The 18,673-nt window shown below is 42.9% G+C and overlaps 1 protein-coding gene across 1 annotated transcript in view; it reads right to left on the bottom strand.

The window, feature by feature from the left end:
• Positions 1-17,252, bottom strand: part of EMB1579 (ATP/GTP-binding protein family) — a 34,005-nt gene extending 16,753 nt beyond the window's left edge. Inside the window, exons 1-7 of the mRNA XM_086524776.1 lie at positions 17,096-17,252; positions 15,984-16,118; positions 15,416-15,688; positions 15,289-15,338; positions 14,504-15,187; positions 13,178-13,217; positions 12,998-13,090 (exon numbers count right to left, since the gene is read on the bottom strand). Of these exons, the coding sequence (XP_086380902.1) occupies positions 12,998-13,090; positions 13,178-13,217; positions 14,504-15,187; positions 15,289-15,338; positions 15,416-15,688; positions 15,984-16,118; positions 17,096-17,137 (1,317 nt within the window). The 5' untranslated portion in view covers positions 17,138-17,252. The remainder of the gene's footprint in view (positions 1-12,997; positions 13,091-13,177; positions 13,218-14,503; positions 15,188-15,288; positions 15,339-15,415; positions 15,689-15,983; positions 16,119-17,095) is intronic.
• Positions 17,253-18,673: the final 1,421 nt, after the last annotated feature.

Genomic DNA, 18,673 nt, shown 5'->3' with positions numbered 1-18,673 from the left:
TGATCTGGCACCTCTACAAACATCTCGAGATTCGTGACAGATATTTAGGGAACTCCCAATGTCACGTGCACACTGCACTTGCGCCACGTGGACAAGCTTCTTCTACAGTCTAGCGAGTCCTGGTTAGCTTAGGACCTAGCCTCGCACTTTGTAAGCCTCTAGCAGGACGTGCATGCCCAGGCAGGTCATAGATGCATACCCTCTCTACACAGTATAGTGATTTAAGCATATGTATTTTATTCATAAGTGATGAGCGAGTATTATTTTCCAAAATCGTAAAGTCTCCTGGGTGGCTACTCGACCCAGTATTATTTGAGTAGATAAAGCAACCTGGGGGTCATCACTTACGGAAGGGAAGCACCCGCAGCACAAACCAAAAGTACCAACATCTTCACCAACGATTTCAGTACACAGAACAAGCGTTTTACAACACACAAACCCTCTCTCAATTTCTTTTTCTCAAAGAATCTAATGTAATGATCTCCGCCTTATTAGCCACTCAGTTTTTTTTTCTCAAAGAATCTCCATGCCTTGATCCCGAACTTATTAGCCACTCAGTTTTTTTTTCCCTCAAAGAATCTTCGTGCCCGATCACGGACTTATTAGCCACTCAGTTTTTTTTTCTCAGAGAATCTCCGTTGCCCGATCTTGAACTTATTAGCCACTCTGTTTTTCTTTCTCAAAGAATCTTCGTGGCCAGATCCCCGACTTACTAGCCACTCAATTTTTTCCTCAAACAATCTTCGTGGGTGGATCCCGGACTTTATAGCCACTTCCAACCTTATTCCATCGTGCATCGGGCGCGCTCCCATCTTCATCACTATGTCTACAACGAAGATCAACATCGAATACACGAAAACCCACTTCTTGGGTACCATGATATGCTTGCCTTGTATGCGGATCTAGAAGGAGTTGGTGCAAGGATCCTTGACCCTCTTGTGCATTCGCATTCGCATTCACATATAGCGTGCATCCACTTCCATCGACATGGAGCCACTGGAAACACCTCCGAGACTTTAGCTTTTAACTTCGTCCAAAGTGTTTTCACGAAAAGACTATTCAAGTGGTAGTACTTGCTTGCAAGGTAGCGTCAGCATCAAGGCTCATATTCAGCGACAGTAATAAGGCTACAAGTACCTCGTGCGGTCAGTGTTTACATCGCAGAAGTAACTACATCAGCACTATCCACAAGCTTGTCGGAATTTCCATTGGCTTATGCATCCACAGGCATCAGAAGCATTCAGCATCAAAAGCACAGGAAGCATCAAAAGGAAGAAGTTCGACAACTACGAGTCACTGTTAACAGGGGGATGTCACGGGCGCCCTGCACTTGGGCCACGTCGATAAGCTTCTACTACAGTCTAGCGTCAATCCTGATTAGCTTAGGACCTAGCCTAACATTTTGTGAGCCTCTAGCAAGACATGCATGCCCAAGCAGGTCATAGATGCATGCCCTCTCTTGCACATAATAGTCATTTAAGCATTCCAACATGTGAACCACCTCTTAAGTCATTTTATTCATAAGTGAAATTAGAGCATTATCTGCTCGACCCAACATTATTTCAGTAGATAAAGCAACCTGAGGTTTATCGCTTAACACTAGTCCTGTAATTGGACATCAAGTGTCCTGAGACACTGAAGTGTCATGTTTTCCTAACAAGTTTTGGCAATTTATTAGCCAAGCTAGAAAGAAGGATCTAAGTCGTAAATTTTAGTAAAATTTCAAGCCATTTAGCCAAAAAAAAAAAAACATAAAAATTCTTTTTGTAGAGATTACCTTTTTAAGGTTAGTAAAAGCCAAGTGCTAGTACTTAGTGTTACAAAACAATGTCATGACCCCAAGTCTAGAATCTATCGCGACACGAGAGAGAATCACTTAAAATATTTCACAGCTTTAAAATGACAGTAGTTCAATTTGAGACGAATCAGCCCGACGTAGTTCCGTGCCCAGAGGTATTGGCCCCAAAGACTGGCGCCCCTTTCAATATTTCTTTTATATTAATGCTTGATCAAAGTTACCACTCCCGAAGATCCTCGGCGGCCCTTAGGGCTCTTTTAACTCAAAAGCAATTGGTTCTTAAAGCAATGATCACAAAAGCAACTTGTTTCAAAAAGCAATTGTCCCCAGAATCTGCAAGCAAAAAGCACAACGCAATTTGCGAAAAATCCGTACAAGCTACCACGTGAGCACTGCTAATGCAAATCTCGAAAATCCATACTATCCTACCACGTCAACCGTCAGTGCAAAATCAGGGGAATTGGTACAGTCTGCCACGTCAACATCTATACAGCTTCCCTGTGTGTGTGTGTGTGTTCGAGTAGAACTGCCACGTCATCAATTTGTGACGCCATCTCTCTTTCAAGTGAAGTGTACTAACCTTGTGTTTGAGCTAAATCCTAAACACTTCTGATGTTTGTTAGCTATTTTTTTGTTGTTAAAAATCTCTCAACTGGTGCATCAGTTGACTTTGCAACAAAGTAATAAAATGTTCCCCTTGTCATTCTGAAGCTAATGACGCGAACAGATTTCATGGTCCAAAATAGCAATTTCCTAATTTTTAGGAGATGCTTCTGTTGGGCTCCCATTGGTCATTTGACCATCTATTCTCATTGGGACCGCATCCAAAAGCGCAATGTGGCCCAACTATCGGGTACTTTCTGTAACAGACTTGGACACTCCAAGTCAAGATTCAATCGCGTCAACACCAAATAACCACTTCAAAACAGTTCACATTTCACAATAGATTTGCATTGGCCCGGCGGAATTCCGTGCCTAGAGATATTAGCCCCAAAGACTGGCGCCCCTTTCGGTATTTCTTTTTGTATTAATCGGTGTTCAAAGTACAAGAGTGGTTGGGTCTCACTCTCAGACTCTGCGTCCAGATGCTCTGTAGAGTGGGAGCCCAATCCACTTATTTATTTTACAAGGGATGCCAAAAGCGGAGCCCCAAAAGCTTAAAACAACGCAAAGGTTCTTTTCTCTCACAAGCTCTCTTTTTAGCTTTCCAAATTAAAGCAAAAACTCTCTCTCTTCTCATATTGCGTAGCTAAAAAGCAACAGCCTAAATCACGCTGCAATTTTTGGAATTCTGTCGTACGATGCCACGTCATCATGCCTCTGCACTTTCTAGGATTTCCCTTGCTGCCATTAGGGTTAGGGTTAGGGTTTCTACAGTTTTAGGGTTTTTGGCAAGTTTTAGGGTTTACAGGTTTTAGAGTTAGGGTTTCAGCTCTCGGGCTGCCACATTATCACTTTGTGACATTCCCTCCTATTGAAAGCATTGTAATCGCCCTCAATTACATCTGCAAAACAGACAGAGGCCATAAACCGTCTTAGCAGACATTGACTGTTAGTACCTACGCACATCTAGCACATGTACCAATCGACAATCACATCACAGGACATCACTCGACATCACAGGACATCACATGAAATTTAACATTCATTCGGATCTTAGATCATGATTTATCGGCAATGTAGCTAGCAATCGCATCTAGATCAAGTTGAGACCTCATCGATGTTCGATTGACTAACCCCTATTGCAACCATGTCTATTCGAGATCAATTAGACCAAAATGCTACAGTCATTTCGTCTATCAATTCCTGCACTTAAAAGAAGTCAAGAACAAATCAGTATCATATTCAAGAATTCCATTTCATAAAGTCATACAGCAGAATACTGTCAGCTCTCAGTATCCCTGAAGCTCAAAGAGACATCAGTGACTTTAGTATCAAAATCGAGGCATCTGTTGACAAAGGAGCGGAGGAACTCCCCTCTTGTGCATCCCACTGCACCAGATCTTCGACCAAGCTGAATTCTGGGTTCCATTTGGAGTAGACTATGCTAAACCAAAAGCCTCGAGGTAAAGTTTCACAATCTGAGGAGTATCTGCTAGGTCCTCCTCCTCCATCCACTTCGCATCCAATGCAGGATAGTTCTTGAACTTAACCAAAAACCGCCTTCGGACTTTACCTTTATTCTTCGTATCCTTGTGTGCCAAAATCTGTTCAAGAACAAGGATCTCCTAGTTTTCTTCCACTTCTGGTTACTCATCAGGCTCCCCATCATCAGGCACATCACCTTTTAAAGGTTTAAAGAGACTCACATGAAATGCATTGTGAATCCTCCAAGTGTCAGGCAGTTTCAGTCAAAAGGAGACATCATTTATCTTCTCAGAGATCTGGAAAGGACCGTTCCAGATCCGTAGTATCGTATACTAAGCTTTGAAAAAAGCCTCTCCTTTCCCTTTTTCTTTCTCAAGAGTGCCTTCTCAAAACGTAAGAGCACCCAATCATCCTCCTTCAATTTCAAGTCGCGACGATGGCGATCTGCTGCCTTTTTATGTCGTTCTTGAGATTTCTGCAAAGTCTTGCGAACCTTGGCAAAAGCCGTATCTAAGTCTCGCGTATATACATCTGCTTCAAAAATCTTATCTTTCGTGCTTAGGAAGGGTGGAACCTTCACAGCACCTTCCACAATCTCAAATGGCGCCTTCCCCGTCGAAGAGTATATCGTGTTATTGTAGGCAAATTCCACCAAAGGTAGGTACTTTTCCCATTGAGTCTTCTGATCCGAGATATAAGACTTCAATAAATCTAGAACCACTGGATTGGCAATCTCAGATTACCCGTGAGTCTGCGGGTGGAACGATGACGAGAACTGCAACCGCGTGCCAATATTCTCCCAAATTACCTTTCAAAACAAACTCGAAAATCTGGGGTCCCTATCAGAGACAATCATCTCAGGCATGCCATGTAGTGTGAAAATCTGGGCCACAAACAGTCTCGCTAAGTAATCAGGCTTGACTGTTTTCTTCACTGAATGAAATGAGTCTGTTTGCTAAATTTGTCAATAACAATCCAGATATCATCGTGACGACTCTGTGTTCTAGGGAGATCAAAAATGAAATCCATTGCAATACTTTCCCAGGGGCGGGTGGGTATGGGTAAAGGCTGTAACAATCCATGTGCTTTATGCTTGTCAAACTTGACCTTTTAGCATACTAAGCAATTGCGCACAAACTCTTCCACGTCCTTCTTGAGTCTCGGCCAATAGAAGTATCTCTCTATCCCTTTCATGGTGGTAATAATGCCGCGGTGACCCGTAATAGGTGGATAGTGGCATTCAGTCATAACCTTTTCCCTTAACGGCTGTGTAACGCACAACATGGTTTTTCTTATCAAGTAGCCATCCCGAAAAGAATATCCCACTATTGTCTCCCCATCCCATATCCGTGTGAAAACGTCTGCAAAATCTGTATCTGTGGCATATTGGTCGACCATATCCTCGAAGCTCCTATGATGTATCGCAGAAATAACCAGAATCAACGGTTTCCGAGACAAAGCATATGCCACCATATTCTTCTGTCCCTGTACATGGACAATCTGGAAGTGAAACTGTGACAAGATGTTCGCCCACCGCATCTGCTTTTCCAAAAGCTGCTTCTGTGACAAGAAGTAGCGCAAACTCTGATGGTCCGTAAAGACAGTAAAATCCGCTCCGAGTAGGAAATGCCGCCACTGAGTAAGAGCATGGATAACCGCCAAAAGCTCTTTCTATAAATCTGTGTTGTCGTTTCCAGCCTTGAGAACAATCGACTCTCGTAAGCAATGACATGGCCTTCTTGCATTAAGACCGCACCTAAACTACGACCACAAGCATCACAATATACTTCAAAAGACTTTTGCAAGTCCAGCAAAGTCAAAACTGGTCCCGTAGTCAATTTCTCTTTCAATGTCTAACAGGCAGTCACCTCTATGGGTCCCCACAAGAAAGGGACTTCTTTCTGTGTCAAGATATGCAGAGGGGAAGGAACCTCTATAAACTTTCGAATGAACAGCCTGTAGTACGAACACAGTCCCAAGAAGCTTCTAACTTCATAAATATCTTCAAATCGGGCCAATCACGGATAGTCTCTATCTTGGCCGGATCCATTTGCACTCCCGCTGCTGAGATAATGTGTCCCAAAAAGTGCATCTCTAATAGAAAAAATTCACTTTTCTTTGCATTAATCACTAACTTGTGATCTCGTAATGCCTGAAAGACCTGAAGCAGATAATCTCTGAGTTCTGCCTCATTCTTGGAGAAAACAATGATATCATCAAATAAAGTGCCAACAAATAGCCTCTACTTTCGAAAAATCATGTCCATCATCCGGTTAAATGTCGCAGGAGCATTGGTTAAGCAAAAAGGCATCACCAGAAACTCATATAACCCAAAAGTCGTCCGAAAAGCTGTCTTGTAGACGTCTCCCGATCAATTCTGATCTGATGATATCCGCTCTCCAAATCAATCCTACTATAGCACGACGATCCCTGTAATCTATCGAGTATATCATCGATCCTAAGAATCGGAAATTTGTTCTTGATGGTGATTTTGTTGAGAGCTCTATAATTGATGCACATTCTCCAAGATCCATCTTTCTTCAAAACCAACACCGGAGAGCAATGCGGTGAAGTACTAGGCTGGACAATACCCTTTTCCAAGAGGTCTTTCTTGGTTCATAATCTCTTCATTCTGTGCTCGGCTCACACGATAAGGTGGCCGGTTGAGTGGTGTGCTTCCAGGTATCAGATCAATGGTATGATCTTCAAGACAAGCAGGTGGTAACTCGCCTAGTAGGCCCTCTGAGAAGCAACCGGTGTGAGAGTAGAGAAAATCTTGGCGTTCTTTATCAAGTTTAGACATATTTGTCCTATCCTTATCACTCAATTCTTTCATAAAGATCGAGTAAACAAACAGACTGGATTTCATTATTTTAGAAATGGCCGAAGCCGATACAATAGGGACAGACTCGCCCTTTAGTTTAATGTCAAGTACAATGGTTTTGCCCTTCTCTGTAGTCAATGTCGCTTTTCTCGCCCGATAATCGACCACAACGTTGTTCTTGTGGTACCAAGGAATCCCCAAGAGAACATTACAACCTTCCATAGGCATATAATGAAAAAGTCCTCATGCCCCAAATACCCCTGACAATGCAACCGAAGTTTACCAATGACAGGTGTAGTGGCTACGTCCCCACCTAGTGCTGCTAGAACAGCCTCCACAAGGGGTCCCATCCGATCGAGAGTGATCTCAAGTCGGGCCGCCAATTCTGGTGAAATGAAATTTGGCCTTGGCTCCTCCATCAAAGAAGATCAAGGCCTCTTGGTCTTTCACTTTGCCCCAAGCTCGGCAAGTTCTGTCCTCTCGTCCATGGTGTTGGGATCGGTACCCACACAATCTGGAACCAGTCTTGTTTTCATCTTGCCTTTTCTCCCACGTTCCTCAACTGCTCTCAAACTCTCAGGCCTTTCGTCGTCCTTGTCATTCTGTTCTTTCTGTGTCTTTTAAGGGCACTTCGTGGAGATATGTCCATGTTCCCCGCATCCAAAGCACTTCCCCTCCCTGATGAAGCGAGCTCTCTCCTGAGGAGTAAGCTTGGGTAGTGTATCCTTCTTTTCTTGGTTTCTCTTTTTTCTTTCTACTTTCATTCGCTGAAGTCTGTTCGGCTCGTTGTGTCATGACCTCATCGGTAGGGTAGGTCAGACTGCCAGAGTGAACAGCAAAACCCCGTTTCGCATGACTCATCAACTCCTGAATAGAAGTTGACTTCTGTTCCAAGCAATGATCTCGGATCTCTGTAGGTAGACCCAAGGTAAACCGCTCAATCTGTTCTCTAAACGAGATCTTCTTGAATAAAGAGGCGGGTAGAAAAGAGCTCCAGAATCTCTCGCAATAAGCATCCACTGTATCTCTCATGGTCATTCGAAGATGGTTCCAAGCAGCTCGTATATCGCGTTCATACTCTTGAGTCAGCCAAGAAGAAATAAAAAACTTCTTAAATTTCAGCCATTTAACTGGCACAGTCTTGTTTAAAAGAAGCGTGGACCATCGAGTTCGAGCATTCCCCTTAAAATAAGAGAGCTCTCCGAATCTTGGAGTGCTCTGTGTAGCCTCCTCCCGCGAAAGCGATGCCAAACTGCTGTATAAAAGACAAAGCCTTCGAAGCATCTTTATATCTTGAAAACGTATCAAATTTAATTAACTGTCCACCTTCCTTAAACTCTCGGACTTTCTTAGTTTTGTCTTCCAGAAAGTCATACTGGTTGGCTTTATAAAAATTCTTCTTGTTTGCATAAAAATTGCCATCATTAGAGTCTGAACTGTCTGTAGACGAGTCCTTTGTAGAACTATCACTCATTGGGCGAGATTTAGACTTCTTTGCCTTTTTCTTGTCCTTTCTGAAGCGTTGTTTCTTGCTTCGCTTTTTGCCTTTTCTGTCTTCTTCGCTCAAATCTGAAGAGATAGAAGAATTGTCAGAAGAAGAAGAAGCAGAAGAACTGGGTACTCCTTCAAATTGAACACGCTTCTTTTGTTTCTTTGCCTTATCAAATGTTGACTGAGGACCCAAATAACCCGAGAAGTCAGTGTCTTTCTTTTGCTTTATGCCGTGCTTTTTAGCTTTGTTTTGCGAGGCAAAAAGCTGAGCAATCCGTGCATCAACCACCTCTTCTAATTCCTTCTCTGAATATTCCTTGTGAGCAAAAGGTTTCTTAAGAGCGGGTTTCGGGGGGGGTGTTGTGATTTTCTGCCTCTGCGGTCCTTCGCAAAACTGAGCATCCTCTTTGTTGCATCGCCGATCAATTGACGACGCTTCATCTCTCGTTGCTCCGCCTGAGTAGATCGAGACGGGCCATACTCTACCGGAATCTTCGTTGTGATCCCTTCCCGCACCTTCGGATGCAGAGGGAGTCGACTGATCCTTGCGTGAAGCCATAGGTGCCGTGGAAAAAAAAATGGGATCGGATTTCCCGTAGCAGAGAAATCGACCGTGCTCTGATACCACTGTAACAGACTTGGACACTCCAAGTCAAGAATCAATCGCGACAGCACCAAATAACCACTTCAAAACAGTTCACAGTTCACAATAGATTTGCACTGGCCCGACGGAGTTCCATGCCTAGAGATATTGGCCCCAAAGACTAGAGTCTCTTTCCATATTTCTTTTTGTATTAATCAGTGTTCAAAGTACAAGAGTGGTTGGGTCTCACTCTCAGACTCTGCAACCAGATGCTCTGCAGAGTGGGAGCCTAATCCACTTATTTATTTTACAAGGAATGCCAAAAGCAGAGCCCCAAAAGCTTAAAATAAAGGAGAGGTTCTTTTCTCTCACAAGCTCTCTCTTTTTAGCTTTCCAAATTAAAGCAAAGACTCTCTTCTCAAATTGCGTAGCTAAAAAGCATCAGCATAAATCACGTCGCAATTTTCAAAATTCTGCCGTACGATGCCACGTCAGCATGCTTTCGTACTTTTCGAGATTTTTCTTGATGTCATTAGGGTTAGGATTAGGGTTAGGGTTAGGGTTTTTGCAATTTTAGGATTTTTGGCAAGTTTTAGGGTTTGCAAATTTTAGGGTTAGGGTTTCTAAAAATTAGGGTTTCAACAACAATTAGGGTTTCAACTCTCGGGTAGCCACGTCATCACTTTGTGACACTTTCTGTTGGTGATCCCACCTTGACTTTATGCCTTTATTGAGTTCACTTCTTAGTATCCCCGTCGGGGGATACCTACATGAGTGAGCCTAGACATCCTTTTACTTTACGAGTTCCAGTGCCGACCAACTTCTCGTCTGCGGGTGAAACTACCATTCACATTGGCCATACAATGTCCGACCATTTGTAACTTCAAAAAGAGGATCTCAAAAATTAAACAAAAAGCATTGGAAAGAAACCAACAACTAAGGTTAGCAGTTGCCACGTCCTTGTGACATAGCCCCCTCTTGAAATCGCTAACGTCCTCGATTGCATACCATAAATACGTGCCACTGATGATCTTGTGTTGTTAGCACTCTTTTATCATCGCATGTATCCGCAAGAAAGGTCGTGACACATAGATACAAATGACTTAATGAGACCTTCATACTTTTGTCATTGCCATCTATTACACTGAATTTGTATGTACATATGATGTGCTAGCTCTATCATTATCCCTCCTTTGTACACGTTGGGTTGGGACATAAGTAGGCTGTAACGCAAATACCTCAAGGTAAAGCTGCAATACATTTCGTGACTCGGACAGTTCGTGCTCTTCCATCCACCTTCCATCCATAGGTGGATAGTTCTTGAACTTTACCACATAGCATCTTGCAACCTATCCCTTAACTTTTTACATGTGCAAGAGGCTTGCCTCTGCAAACGAGCATAATTCCACAACACTATCGCGTACAACCCACGACCAAGTAAGCTCAAATTTCAAGATGATATAGCAATGCGACAAAGAATCCAAGCAATCGCCTCAGAGAATCAGGGAGCAACGTGCCACTTGGCAGACCCACATCACTCCCGCAAGAGATCTAGTGGCCAATCCACCATCGTGAGACCTCTCCCTATCTCATATTGGTTCATACTTGCAAACCCAAAAAACGCAACAAAAAATCAGCCCTAATTTGACCACTTTTTGGCAAGGCGAACATGCGGAATTTCATGTCTGTCATGTGAAGAGGAACCCTATTCCATAATGCCCTTCCCTTTGTCAACCATAGTATAATCCCGCGTTCCTGTACTCTGTGTCTTTACCCAAAACAACCGAGGCTCACTACTTGAGGAAAAAGTGATTGATATCCCGACAACGGAACCTTGTAACTGGCCTGTACAACGTAGAGGGCCTTACTATTTCAATTACCTGTTAACTTTACACAGAGCACTGAGAAGGAAAGAGAACACAGTTGCGTCCAGCGACTAGAATGTCACTGCGCACACGAGACTGACACCCTGTAGGCCCCAAAGACTCGCATCCCTTTTGGTATTTCTTTATTCAATTTAAGGTAGATGATCCGACCACATAGTACAAGCTTTCACAAAGCTGTCCAAACCTGGCAAGGGCTGAAAACGCAAGTTTTCGACTTGATTTCGGCAACATAACAACGCAAAAACCCCTGTAGGTCAAAAACACCTGTCTACGGCGAATTCCCTCGCTAACTAGAAGCATTCAGGTGAGCTGTCACAGAAATTCAGCGGGCTATAATTCTCTGTTTTTCATTGCCGGGTGCCCAAAAGCCTGTATATGCATCCCAAGGCTCTCACGAGGCTCCCTTGGTGTTCCATTGAAGTTTAAGTGCAAAACCCTAAACTTGCAGAAAAACACAGCAGACTGTAATTCCCTGTTTCGGATCGTTTTTAGCGGAGCGAACACACCTACGCGTGTCCCAAGGGCTCCCGCACACAGTGGGACAGTTCCCCTATAAGTTGGACGAGTTTTCACGCGAGAAAACTCCAAACTCGCAATCTTTCAGGATGGAACTGTGCGTACCTGTGGGGGATTAGCAATTAGCCAATCCGGTTCCTATTCAGAAGGCTCTTGCCTTAGCAAACGTGCATAACCCCTAGAGCTGTACATGTTCATCTGAGTAGCCAAACAAGTGGGACATTACCATATGTGCCAAAGGGGGGAGAGAGATGCACGAGGAGCAAATCATCGCGCTACATGAGACAAAGGAGAAGGCAAGCTTTCCATTAAAGTTGTAGACCTGCACCCACTACTCACACACATTGTAGGTCACTTAGTGAGCAAAAACCAGCCCCCAACCTCAAATGGGCGCCTCCTCTTGCTGAGGTATCTTGCAAGCTGCTCTCCTCTTGCCAAGTGTCCAAATTGCCCCTCTTGAGTTAATTCCCTAGTTCCCACTGACTTATAAAGTTATAAGTGACTTTCCAAGTGGCACAGACTTCATTTGGCGCACACAAGCGTCCATAGTCGGCAGAATTCAGTGCTAACTTGCCAGACCAGTCCCAGACTGACCGACCCAAACTCCCAATGGGAGAAACCTATTCGGCCGCAACCGTTTCACACTGGCCATGCAATGTCCACTTGCACCTTTCCAAGGGTTTCGAGAAAAACAAGTAGAACTATAAATAAATAAAAATATCTAGTACTTATTTACGAAAAGGCATTAGGAAAAATACACCTCGTGAGAGAAAGAGAGAGAGAGAGAGAGAGAGAGAGAGAGAGAGAGAGAGAGAGCTCCAATTAACTCTAATTAAATGGATACTAAAGGAGAGCCCAAGGGGCCTTGTATACTTCCCATTAAAAGTTGCCAACCCAGCCCGAATAAATCATGGCAAAAGCCCAAACAAATCTGGCAAATACACAACTATAGTTAAATAATAAGGCTGAAAACTGGCAGGTTCACATGATATGCATAACTTTAACAGTCCCCTCGGTAAACAAAGGGAGCTGTTGTAGGCAAGCATCATTGAATAAGCTTTAACTGAGCTCTTTCCTTGCATTACAACAGCATGCACTCCTCTTTGTAGGACAAAATCTTCTCCTTGCAGGATTAAACTTCTACAGACTTGGTCTGGATTTTATAACCTATTAGTAAATTCAACACAAAAGTGGCTTAATGCCTCCTTGTATAACGTAGCTCTACATTCTTGTAGCTTTAGATGGACCTAGAACATGTAAATCCATGAGATCAGAAGGCATAGAAAAAACTTGGGTAACGTACTGGGACCACAAAAATCCAATTTTCAAATTCAAACACGAAAGTAGCTCAATGCCTCTTTGAATAATGTAGCTCTACATCGGCTGAACCTAGAGCGTGTTAAATCAACGAGATCAGAAGGCATAGACAAAAACTTGGGTAACGTACTGGGACCCAAAAATCCATTTACAGTTTTATTAAGCCACAAAACTGTGATTCCTATCTATATCAAGTCCCATAAAATGTTGCAGCCTTATGCTAAAGAAGCACATAAACAGAAACATGTTGTGCAGAATGTCCAAGTAATTCAATGCAAAGCTCACTACCTAGAAATCCTCGCAACTTTCAGTAGCTACTTGCGTATTACCTATAAAGTCGTCAACAAAAGCAGTCACACTGACCACTGGCCCATCATAATAGGCTGGTTGTGTAATGGTCCTTGTTAATGCCTCTCTGTAAGGAGGGTTCTGTGATATTCACGCCTACTTATGATATAATTTGCATGATGCATGCTGGCGAACAAAAGATATACCTTCGCGAAATCTGCTGCGACGTACAACCTTGGGTAGCGTCTGATTAAAGATAGCAAGTCTCTTTCCTTCTCTACAAGACTGAAAGGCTCAACCTGTTTTTGCAAATTACAAAGCTCCAATCGTTATCAAGCGAGAAGCTAAATGATTAACGAAGGTAAATGTCACCTCACAGGAGATACCTTGCAAACATACTCTCTCTTTCTAGGCTTGATTGGAGATCTGTCACAAAAGGAAACATAAACTATAAGTGCTAGCTTATAAAATCATAAAACACATATACCTTCATAAGGTCAGAATACTCTGAACTTACGAATTATAAGAGGATAAAACACTCAAAAAATTACAAAGGCAAGGGACGCACAAGAACAGAAAAAGGGAAAACCGAATCACTTTGTTTGTTACTAAACAAAACTAGATGAAAGAAACCATTATTCACTTATAAATGCTTTTAGCAAAGGCATAAGCAAAAGAAGATAAAAAAGCAAGCAAAATACAACCCCGTATCTAAACTTCCCATAGGCTGGACAAGCTAACATGAGATTACTTACTATTGAGACAACCACCAAAAACCAATCTCCCCAAAATGTTTTTCAAAGGTGAGATTCTCATCCATTGACTACATAAGCGCAACAAAAGTGCACACATATATATTCCTGATCCATAATAACCTGAGCTTGAAAGCCTACACACTTGCACTTAATTATAAAGCAGACTCGACTCAAAACTCCAAACTTCTTGTCTACCAAAAACAGTTTTACAGGCTGAATCCTTCATAGCTACTAGGATATGGACCTTACAGGTACATTAATTAAGCTAAAGTATACATGTAGGATTGCAAAAGTAGTAAACAAAAGAAGTAATTTCCTTCATGCTGAATCTAGAAAGTAAAACTATAAACAAAGCGGTGTCTTTTTACAAATTAAATATTCCCTCACAAGCAACGGCAGAAGTGGAGCTCATGTGGCAAAGCCAAACCTTCTTACGAAAAGCTGAAAACTATGCACGAGCAGAGCCTTTCGCAGACCAAAGTTTTGTAACAGTCAGGAAGTAAGGACAGTTTAGCACTAGTTAGGCATTACCTGCAGGTAGAAACCTACAAACTGACTCAAGAATCACACTCAACATTTCATGCAATATAAAAAAGTATCATTCTTGTGAGGTAAATACTGAGCCCTTCATTTGCAGAAGCCCCCAACAGCCAATAATCTAGTGCTGACAACCTAAATAAATGCCCCATTAAACTGGCCAGCCCACTTCGGTTTTTGTCGAACTAGATAAAAGCACAATTGACTGCAGATAATTGAACCCAAGTCATGGACAAATAAAATATTGGAAGCTGGAAATAAATGGACAATGTTAGTTAAGTTGACACACAGAAAGGCAATTTTATCCACTGAACACTACTGCAAATCGCTTCAAAAGGAAAAACTCCATCATAAAGGAAGAATGCACATCATAGGTTTAAGGAAGAGTGTACATCATGAAACAGAGCTTCCTGAGCTAACCTTGCAGGTGGTGGTGAAAATTTCTTGCCCGCCTTCTCGTCTCGCCTTGGAGGTGGTAGAATCCTTGGCGGCGTCCGTTCCCGTCTCCGTTGCTCCCTCTCTCTCTCACGTTCTCTCTCTCGCGCTCGTTCCCTATCCCGTAACCGCTCTCTTTCCCGTGCCCTCTCTCTCTCTCTTAAGCGCTCACGCTCCCTCTCTCTCTCCCATGATCTCTCTCTTTCACGTTCTCGCCCCCGATCACGATCCCTCTCCAAGGAGCGCTCCCTTATTCGTCTATCATCATCTCTGCGATCATAATCAAAACGAAGAGCAACCCGATCATCCAAGCGATCATCGTAGCGTGTACCACCAATTCCAGCAAGATCTGACATTCCACTGATGCCACTCCTCGCAGAAGCTAAATCTAAAGAGCTGTAGCCGGCACCAGGAGGATACATAGCACCTAGCAGACCCCTTGCTCCTGCAAGGGATCCTAAAGAATCAGCAGCCTGAGATTGGAACGGCAGCACACCAACCCCACCTCGAGCTGCTAGCCCTACTTGAGATCCCAAAAGTGCAGCTTCAGCCTCAGATCGAGTAACACCATAAGTGCTACCTAAAAGTTCCCTCCCAGATCCATAAGCCCCCCCACCAGCGGCTGTAATTGCAGAACTTCTCGATCCTGAAAGATACTCTGATTGAGACCTGTGAAAGGGAGGTGGACAAAAAGGATACACAAGTGAAAACAGTAACCTAACTATTTCAAAAGTTAAGAACACAGCAATGAGCAGAGTACAATCATATACCTGACACCAGCTTCCAGTGCAGCCCCTTGACGTAAAGCCGACTGTAATAACTGCTCATAAAAAAAGTAGGCATAAGAGGCTAAGAGAACACATAGCTCAAGGTCTACAAATAGGCAGCAATATGCACCTGAGATTCAGAATAGCGTTTCAAAGCATCACTATGACCATCCGCAGCCAAGAACTGAGACTGACTCTTAGAATATTGCCCTAAGGCACCCAACTGGTCTGCTTTCTGATTAAATGCCGCTGGAGAAGCACCAACACTTCCAAATCCAGAGCTTGGAAACTTTGAATCCAAGCCATAAAGACCTGACATGTTGCCACCAGTCAGCCCTGAAGAACCTATTGCACCTCCTTGAAAATCATCAGCACCTCCCGACTTTCCACCTGATCCAAGTATCTGAAAGGAAGCACCAGAATTACATCCAGCTGAGAGTATATGTACAAAATAAGGCCTAGAAGATCATCAGTCAATAAGGACACATGATCACAAACAAATTATCCCCGGCCTGGAATCCTGCTGGACAATGAAAATAAAATCTAGAGCTAATGTTTCCTAGCCAAGAAATGAATTCCTACCACTAGTAGCACATTTTAACAGTGACAGATAAACCTTACCCTGTTACCAAACAAAAGACAGCTAGAACAAAGCCATTGGTTTAAACCAAAAAAAGTACATAAACCAACAACTGAACCTGCTGGCCAAAAGCTTGACCAAAACTTGGCTGTGGAAACAGCTGAGCACTATAAGGTGTGGCAACAGAAGCGGCACCCTGCTGACCGCCAAAAGAACCAGGAGGATATCCCAATTGCCCAGCTTGAGAATGTCCCTGGAAAACCAGAATGTCAGTACTGCCAGTTTGTGATCAGGAATGAGCAAAAGCATGAACCTTAAAGATATGCAAGTAATATTGACAAAGTAAAATTAACTCAATTTCTCACACTCTTGACGGGTCGAATTAGTCGGCCAAACAAAACAAGAAACACTAACATGTTGCAAGGAAGTCATAAATCAAGAATAGTAACATGCAGTGAAGAATAACTGAGGTCGTAGCATAAGAAGCGAACAACCGGCCGCCATCTTTACTTTAGATTTCAATACATAACTCTATGACAAAGCCTTGAAAGAATGTCTAATTTAATCAGGGAGTAGCAACTTGTACTAAGAAGCAGACTCATTCTGTTAGCAATGACACCTAATTGAATAGAGCAACTAGAACCCATATGGCTAACTCGCAGAACAAAGCATTTGAACCCACCCATCTGAATGAAATAAAATTGAACACAGCAACCCATTTTTCCGCCATGCTCCTTCTACGCATATAGCAACTCATAACCCCGGGAGAGAAGGAAGAGGAAACTATAGCATATTCCTTCTCTGGTCCAAAAATGATAGATGTACAAAGACATGCAAATCATTCACGAATGACCAATTAACAAAATATGTCCTCTAAGCCATTTGTTGTTGTGCTGCTCTGCATATAGGTTTTGAGTCGAAACTATTGGTGAAATGTTACATGTAATACGAGTGAAACCAAGAATCACAGACAACCCAGAACAGAACATTGTAACATTTCCTCGTTCATTGGCTTATTAGCGGTCAGCTTTCAACGCAAAACCGTCATTCATCCTTTCTCACTGGAGAGCTAGGACGAATGTGTATTGTGATGCTGTGACGGCATAATAGACACAAAATTTTCCAGCATAAAAGGTCGCAGGAAAGCTATGAATCAGGCTGCGTGAATCCGTTGTGTAGGTTGAATTCTTGCATGTCCGTTGTAGCTACAAGAAGGGGAACGTCGCTTACCTGCTGTTGGGAAGCCCTGCTGCCGTAGTTCCAATGCTCCATTGCACTTCACAAGGAGAGGGATCGTCACTGTAAAGAAATTGTGACCTAGGCTTCATGGGCATCGCCTTTAGGGAATGAAAGGTTCCCCTCAGCACTAAAGACCACACTAAGGGTGGGTTCAGACTAGGCGGCGAAGAGAAATGCAAAGGACCGTCGATGCTCCATGGCGAAATCTGATTGGTTGGAGTTGAGGCACTCTTACGTCGGGCCTTGCATTTTTCTTCCGCCCCCCCCCCCCTCGGAAGAGTTGATGGCCTCTCTCAGTCCCCCTTCACTTTTTCATTCTTCCTCCTCCACGTTGTTCACACTAGGCGGCGGCAGATTTGCAAAGATTAGGTTCTTTCGTGGGTTCAGTCTGAACCCAGCCTAAAGACCACGAGGGGTCGTCAGATGTTGTCCGAGTTTTTTTTTTTTTTTGTCGAGTTTACTTTTTTCCGTTTGTGTTCACCATATAAGGGTGTGTTTTGCTTTAGATGTTATCAAAAGCTATGCACCCGCGTGGTTTGGGTAGCAGCTTGTCAACGGACATGTCATGGGTTTGATTCACCTTGAAGTTGTTGATTGTGGCATTTTTTTTACCATCCATCCGCCTCGATTCCCACGGCACGACTTACAGCCGTTGATCCCATCTCTCCAGCTTCATTGAATACCCCGTGAGACTTAGTGTTGTGGAAAGGCTCCCACTCCCATGTTCCACGAGCCCATTAATGAAGAGGCTCTCCACCTTAGATATATGGGGACCCTTCAAAAAACTAGTCACTAGTCATGCTTGTTTGAGAATATTTTGATAAGCACACCAAAGCTAGCACTAAGAGTGCCCCTCGAGGAAGATTTCCTAATTCTTTGGGGGTGGCTTGGGTGCTTTTTTCAAGTTTGTCAAAAATCTCATTCGCTTCTTTGTTTGACAAGTTTGTAACAATGTTGTACACATAGTGTAGCATTTCAAAGCATATAGGGATTGATGTTTTATTTTGAGTGTAGTAGTCATTTTGCATCAATTGCATTCAAGTGTTCTTTGGACACATCAAATTGTACTTCTAGCTTCTCAATTATCTCTTCAATTAGACCTGCAGATGTGTGTGTTTGGATTAGGAATTGGTTTCTTGTGCATATGAATAACGCAACATTGTTTTGTGACAAAAGTTTCAACTATGATTTTGGGTGTTTTAAACTGGTAACTACTTGCTCTTTTGATTCCCGTGCTTTCAACTTGGTTGTAGAGATTTGTGTATGTATCCATGACTGAGCGTATTATTATGTAGCCTAAAATCCTTTAGAATATATGTTCAAAGTCCGCGAGGGGGGGTGGTTGCTAGGTCAAGCAAGGACAGTCACTTGACTTTGGGAAAGATTGTTTGCTCTAGTTTTTGTTGTTTTTTGGACAATATTGTGGCTTTGAATGGTTCAAATGGTCTCTGTTTAATGTAAGCATCTATTACTATATGATGTTATCCATGAAAGATAGGTCAACTAGTTCATAATTTACTCGAGCGTAAGTTGTTGTTGTCCATTTTGGATGGCTCAAAAATTTATAGC

This window comes from Adiantum capillus-veneris, chromosome 12, assembly GCF_014529385.1.
Source record: "Adiantum capillus-veneris isolate H3 chromosome 12, ASM1452938v2, whole genome shotgun sequence".
Classification (NCBI taxonomy): Eukaryota; Viridiplantae; Streptophyta; class Polypodiopsida; order Polypodiales; family Pteridaceae; genus Adiantum; species Adiantum capillus-veneris.
This window is presented reverse-complemented; position numbering and strand designations above follow the sequence as displayed.